This window comes from Poromitra crassiceps (assembly GCF_964638095.1).
Source record: "Poromitra crassiceps genome assembly, chromosome: 25".
NCBI lineage: Eukaryota > Metazoa > Chordata > Actinopteri > Beryciformes > Melamphaidae > Poromitra > Poromitra crassiceps.
The window spans coordinates 10,120,341-10,127,397 of record NC_139649.1 but is presented as its reverse complement, the minus strand read 5'-3'; the positions used below and the strand labels follow the sequence as shown (position 1 = coordinate 10,127,397).

The 7,057-nt window shown below is 47.4% G+C and overlaps 1 protein-coding gene across 1 annotated transcript; it reads left to right on the top strand.

Annotated features, from left to right (window-relative positions):
• The first annotated feature begins 4,884 nt into the window (after window positions 1-4,884).
• Window positions 4,885-6,138, top strand: id1 (inhibitor of DNA binding 1, HLH protein). Its single transcript, XM_083660722.1, has 2 exons — window positions 4,885-5,375; window positions 5,595-6,138. The coding sequence occupies exons 1-2, from the start codon at window positions 5,013-5,015 to the stop codon at window positions 5,628-5,630; spliced, it is 399 nt and encodes a 132-aa protein (XP_083516848.1). The 5' UTR covers window positions 4,885-5,012; the 3' UTR covers window positions 5,631-6,138.
• Window positions 6,139-7,057: the final 919 nt, after the last annotated feature.

Genomic DNA, 7,057 nt, shown 5'->3' with positions numbered 1-7,057 from the left:
CAACAAGCCGTAACACTGTCTCCCATTGTGCGTCCCTCCACCCCTGTGCCCTCCCCCGAGTCCCTGACCGCGGACCCTGCCTCCCCCTCCCCCTCCTCCTCCTTCTCACCCCCTCCTCCTCACCCAGCCCCACCCCAACCCCCTCAACTCCAGCAACAAACCCCCCCCCCCCCCCAACTAAAGCTCTCTCTCCAGGCAATTGCCACTGGAGTGGAAAGTATTCCAGAGCACAATGCCTATGCTCTCAATGGGTGCTTTAGCATGCCACCAGTGCGCTGTCACCAGCAGATGGGGAGCTAATTAGAAGCCATTAAAGGGCTTTGATAGTGTGTGTGGGAACCAGGCGCAGGGAGATGGCCATAGGGGTGCAAAAGGGAGGGGTAGGGCTTGGGTCCGGTGAACGCACACACACACACACACACACACACACACATGCAAGAGATAACCGCGAGAGACCAAGCTGTCCCTGTGGGTGTGGTGAGGGCCAAGGACACAGAGCAGAGGACACCTGTGGGGGCTTCAAGGATCCCAGTCAGGCTCTGGAGAGCACCGGCTATCAGATGGAGATAGTCTTCCTGTAACCTGCCCCTGGCTCTCTCAGGGGAGGGTGTCCACCCACCCTGGCTCTCTCAAGGGAGGGTGTGTCCACCCACCCTGGCTCTCAGGCAGGGAAGGGTGTCCACCCACCCTGGTTCTCAGGCAGGGAAGGGTGTCCACCCACCAGGGGGAAAAACAGCCTCCAGGCGGCCGGAGAGGCTCCAGCAGGTCTGAGCTGCCTGATGACACATCTCCGAGCCATCATCCCACAGGATGTGACTCCCCGCGGGACCCCAGTCATTATGAGGCCGGGCTGCCCAGGGAGGTGCCCGCTAGGCCCCGCCACGGCCGGGGCCACGCCAGGAATCCAGGAGCAGCAACAAGTCTACCCGCTCATAACACCCACAGAAGGAGGAGTGACACACGCTTATTACCAAACCCTCGCCCAGTCAGCCACAGTCTGGCTGCGTTTGTACCTGAGTGGGTTCAGTCATGTCGTTACAGTGCATTGTGGGAAAAGACTTCACGTCGCTCGGTCTGCCTGCCTGCCGCAGCTAGCGGGGGGTTAAAGTGTTTGTAGCTGACACCACACACCCCCTCCCTCCCGGTCCCATATGAGCCTCTCCACACACCTGCACACAGGTGTGATCATTATCAAGCAAACAGGAAGAGCCTGACTGGGAACTGGAAACTAATCCCACAGCTGCGGGGAGATGGCCCGAGTGTGTGTGTGTGTGTGTGTGTGTGTGTGTGTGTGTGTGTGTGTGTGTGTGTGTGTGTGTGTGTGTGTGTGTGTGTGTGTGCGTATGTGTGTGCGCGCGTGTGCGTGCATGAGTAAAAATTGTTGAAAACCTTCATGTGCTGCACTCCGCTCATAATCAAATTCCTCACTATTGCCTTTCAACAGTGCAATCTCAATAATCAAAGAGAAATCCTCTGTCTATGAATCCGTCATTATTGTGGTTTTAGCTGCTTTCATGTCAGGAAGTAGTATGAGTACTACTCATTGCCGCCCCCCTCCCCCCCCCCCCCCCACCCCAGTAATAATAATAACAGCAGCAAAAGTGTGAAGGCATTGTTGGAATGTCCCTTTTCCTCTGAACAAATTCCTGTACTAACTTTTCCCCTCGTGGCTTCCTGTAGTGTGCTTTTGCAGATCCAGTGGCTGTAGCGATAAAGAGGGCGTATTAGCCATTACATTTCCCCTCCATCAAAATGGAACAATTTATATAAAAAAAAAAAAAAGGAGGAAGAAAAAAAAAACATTTCTGCCGTTTGATGGATACAGGATGTTGCTACATCACTCTGACACAAACAGTAGCCCGGCCGTAAGCCTGAGTGAAACACCAAGTGGTCCCTACAGCACACCACAATTGTAATCAATCTCGCATAGGCTCCACTGGGGAAATGAACTTGTGTGTCAGCAAATATCTATGAACGTCTGGAGGAGAAGACGAAGAAGAAGAGCTGTTTTGGAGGGAGGGGAGGAGGCTGGGGGGGGAGGAGGAGGAGGGGAACTGGGAGAGAGGGCACTGCCATTCTGTCAGTTAAAATCAGGAGCTAATATGTTTCACTTTTCGTTCCCCTCCTCTGCCTCGTCCCTCTCTCTCCCCTTCGCCTTGATGTGCTGTAAACAGGCTAAAAAGGGCCCAGCTGTGTGGAGTTATTGTTGGTGTCAGTAGGAAGTGCTGATAGCTTTTGCAGCTGAACAAAAGCTGGATGAGGGGAGTGGAGGGGCGCTCCAGACACTGTGGCTCCAGCCTAGATTCTCTCCCACAATCCCTGCACCGCACTCCCATTGTTCTGCCCACCCGGCCCTCCCTCCCTCCCCTCCGCCCTGTCAGCTGCGACCTAGGACAGAGGGCAAAAAAAAGAGAAGAAAAAAGAAAGTTTGAAGAAGAAGAAAAAAAGGTTTTTTACAGGCTACTGCAAAGAACTAGAAGAAACGGTCCCTGTGGTAGTTAACTTTGTTACAAGCGAGCGATACTGATGTTGTTATCGTATAACACTGTCTGCACCATCTGAAAATAGAGGATGCTTATAGTCAATGGCCCTTGCAAAAGCTGATTGCATCAAAATCTGAGGGGAATGAGCTATTTCTGAAATTCCTGGAAGACTTTCGAAAAGTTTTTTTTTTTTTTTTACTTTATAAAAACAACATGGACTAATGTGCATTGCATCAGCCTTTGTGCATTATATTTGGAAAGAGATTGTTATACAGCTTTTGGAGAGTAACAATATTTTAGATAAAAAAAATATTTTGCATAAAAACAGATTCATGAAACAATGTAATAATCAAGCCTGAAGTGAAATGAAATAGCCTCATCCAGCAATAGTGATAAGTTCCTGCAATGATGGAAATGCAAATGTCAGTAGGCCTAATCATCACAAGGCAAGCATCATCAAACAAATATGTATTTATTTGTTCTGCATAACTAATTAGTTTAATCCTGTAAGCTATATAGAATTGACATCATAAACTGTCACATTAAAAAGAAAAGTTGGGTAAACTTTGTTAAATTACGAATTCATTTGTTTATATCTTTATATTTGAATCTTTTTAAATCTATATTTGTTTATATCCTCTTTTTTTGTTGTTCCTATGTATGTAACTGTGCACCAACCACACCAAATCAATTTCCTTGCATGTGCAAACATACTTTGCTTGGCCAAATAAATAATTCTATTCTATTCTATTCTATTCTATTCTATTCTATTCTATTCTATTCTATTCTATTCTAAATGGTGCATAAACTGAGTCTATTCCATGCTCTATACTACACCAAAAAGAGTAGCTAGTGTTCTGAATGGTGACCACAGAGAAAAAGCAGTGAAAGTAGGCTTTTGCAAAGGAATGCAACAGTTATTCTGTACGTGTGTTAAAAGGCTGTGGTGGGAACCGGCTCTCCTCCCTCCCTCTTGCTCTGTGGGCTTTAAGGACAGAGGCTGTTGAAGTTAGCCGGGTGACAATGGTGGCTGCAGGTGCGGAGGGGAGGGGAGGGAAGGGGAGGGGCGGTAATCTCATCCCGGTGCTTTTTAAGGTGATAAATGAACGGAGCCGGTTTGTTCTCAGGGCTCCGCGCACCATGCAGGTGAATGGAGGAGTGCGGTAGTGCGCGCTCTCTTGTTTGACGTCTCCATGGAGACCGCCCGCGCGGCGCCAGGCTGACAGGCGTCAAGGCTCGGATGAATGGGTGACGTCACCGCGCTGGCGCCTGCCAGTCTGCTCGGGCTTGTTTGGACAATCTGGGGGGAAGATTCAGAACAGAGCCATGCGATCTCAGTGTGCACACAAGGCTGAGCACACACTGCAGGGACATGTGAAGGAATCTCTCTCTCTCTCTCTCTCTCTCTCTCTCACACACACACACTGGACTGCCTTCACCAGAGAGAGAGAGAGGGGGGAGAGAGAAAGAGGGAGAAATAGGGGGAGAGAGATAGAGGGAGAGAGGGGGAGAGAGAGGAAAAAGAAAGTCTGTGCTCTTAAAAAAAGTGCACTTTAGGTTTAGGAGCATAAAGAAATCTTTGAGTTTAAAAAGCCGAGACCAGTGCAGGAATCAGCAGTATGGGAATGAGCAGCATTTTTATTTTATATAAAACAATCTATGCCCCCCCCCCCCTCATGATTGTATGTTTATAACAATCATGAGGGGGGGGGGGGTGCATAGATTGTTACTTATTGTTACTTATAAGCATGCTCATAAGTAACAACATTTGGTTCTCCTTTTAAGTGAATGTATTTTAATCACAGCATTCCTCACAAAACTGACTCAATGATGAAGCAAGATGATTGTAAACAAAGTCTCTGTAGCTCCTTCACTAATACAAACTGCGTGAGATCGTTTCCCAGAATTGTTTGGCCACTCCAAGTAATCACTTATCTTAGTTTATTGTACCATTGTCATCCACATCTGTAGTGCCATCCATAACGGTGAGAGGCAAATCTAGGGCGCGATGGTAATTATCATTAACCATTCACCCTATTCATCCTGCCCCCATCCCACACACATTCTCACACACCCAGGCATTCACCGCCCCTCCACTGTCCCCAGGCAATCTACACCTGCAGAGTCCCCAAGCCATGGACAGCTGGATTCCCACGTATTACCCGTAAAAGACACACATTTGTTTCCATTTGTAACGCCATCCCTCAAACAGATTGTAAATCCCGATAACCAGGCAAGCGCCGTCATTGGCTGAGAGAACAGTTGTGGAACGACCCACCAATACAAACGCGGCCATCCCATTGGCTCTTCTCCTCCAAACAGGACACGCTCGGGAACGCCCTCCAGCTCCAGTCTGCTATAAAGCCGGTGGAAGTTGGCCCATGTGGATGTTGCAAACTGTCAACATTGCTGTGTCACAATCTCCAAGAGTAGCCTAACGAGAAGTTTCATTGCTGTCACCAAAGTTACTCTGCTTTTACGCACGGCTTTTACGCACGATCTTTATTCGTCATTCTTGGAAACTACATCATGAAGGTTGTCGGATCTACCTGCGCGCTGAAGAGCAAGGTCGGCGAGGACGTGCATGTGCGCTGCCTGTCCGACCAGAGCCTCGCCATCTCCAAGTGCAAGATCCCGCTGCTGGATGAGCAGATGAGCGTGTTCCTGCAGGACATGAACAGCTGCTACAGCAAGCTGAAGGAGCTCGTGCCCACCCTGCCCACCAACAAGAAGGCCAGCAAAGTGGAGATCCTGCAGCACGTAATCGATTACATCTGGGACCTGCAGGTCGAGCTGGACGAGCCGGAGAAGAGCCGCCAGCACGGCGCAGGCAGCGTCCCGCGCACGCCGCTCACCACCCTCAACGCAGAGCTCGCAGGCATCGCAGTAGAGGTAAATATCTATCCCCATACGATGCTAAAGCCTCTGTGTATATAGCTCACTGACTTACATAACTGCATACAAGTTTTGATTGTGCGGTAAGCGTGCGTAAAGTTGCCAGTGCTGTGCGTAAAAGTTGGGATCTCCAATTACGCACCGAGTTGCTTGTGACTGCCTGCCTTGTATCCATGCAATGCCGATGTACTCATCAATCTCTTCTTCTCCCCGCAGAACGGATGCTCGGATGACAGGATTATGTGCCGTTAGAAGCCATGGAGCATCGGCCCATCAACAGCGAGCACCGTGAAGAACGAACAAGGCTACCCGATGTGACTTTGTGACACGTCTAAAACCTTGAACTGAGTAGGGACGTTTCAAACTCCCATGCTAGAAAAGACATTCGACGACATGTTCTGGCGGAGAGAATCTGCCACTCGAGGCTCTCGATTCATCAGAGGGCCTCATGGAGAAGAAGGCCCGGTGTCCAGATAGACTGGGTTAGCCGGGGGACCACGGCAGTTAGGCTACCAGTGCACCAGCATCGCTGGTTGCCCGTAGAGATTCTAAAGAAAGCTGTGTCTGCTTCGTTGTTGTATCTTGTGTAAAACATGTAGAAATTTCAAAATTTTGTAAAAGAAAATTTACATTTCTCAGATTCCTGAGCGACAAACTGTATTGTATATTACAATGTCACATTATGTGAAATATAATTGTTTTCTTACAATGTACCTTATTGGTGTTTTTATTAAAACAAGACAAATATTTTTGAACAAGATTACTTGTGCTGTTCCATTTGTGTGTGTGTGTGTGTGTGTGTGTGTGTGTGTGTGTGTGTGTGTGTGTGTGTGTGTGTGTGTGTGTGTGTGTGTGTGTGTGTGTGTGTGTGTGTGTGTCTGTGTGTGTGTGTGTGTGTGTGTGTGTGTGTGTGTGTGTGTGTGTGTGTGTGTGTGTGTGTGTGTGTGTGTGTGTGTGCGTGCGTGCGTGCGTGCGTGCGTGCGTGCGTGCGTGCGTGCGTCTCAGACAGAGACAGAAATACAATGCAATATAACATACTATAACATCACATAACTTCACATATAGGCTGTACCTGGGAGTTTTATTCAGAATTGTTTTATTTACACAGGCTAGACCAGGTTGGGCTTATCAACAACACATGGGTGGCTAGATCTCTATAGACCTATTGATGTTGTGATTAATCAATAGCCTTATCTTAATCCATATCTTGTAGTCTAGCAGAGTAGGCTACTGGATAGTGTAAAGTAGCTGTCACTAAGAGCTATAACCGTAGAATAAGATGTTAAACCCATTCACTGTTACCTAAGGTAACATAAAACCAAAGCTGGTGGTCTTCATAATGACTCATACCCAGTTAATTTGGTAATTTGCCTTTCTATGGCTCATTAACGTATCAAATTACAAAGAGGAAGTCTCACTTTAAATCGTCAAGTCTAAAACTCTTGACAAATAGGGCAAATAATGAAAAGACACACCTAAAACAAAATATAATCATTTTCAGCTATGACACAAATGTGTTTTACGAGACTAAGATTGATTTACTTTAATTTATAAAAATTCACCACCAATAAACCCATAATGTAAAATGGGGAAAATAAAAGTAAATCAATAAACAAATAAATGCCGTTCTTAATAAAACACTGATTTAGATTTTGTGTTTTGACTGTCGGATGATCTGA

What these genes read in the sequence shown, in the direction of transcription:
- id1 (XM_083660722.1), top strand. Translation starts at nt 5,013, where the DNA reads ATGAAGGTTGTCGGATCTACCTGCGCGCTGAAGAGCAAGGTCGGCGAG. An exon ending in TCGCAGGCATCGCAGTAGAG is followed by an intron (nt 5,376 to 5,594) that starts GTAAATATCTAT and finishes TTCTCCCCGCAG; the next exon opens with AACGGATGCTCGGATGACAG.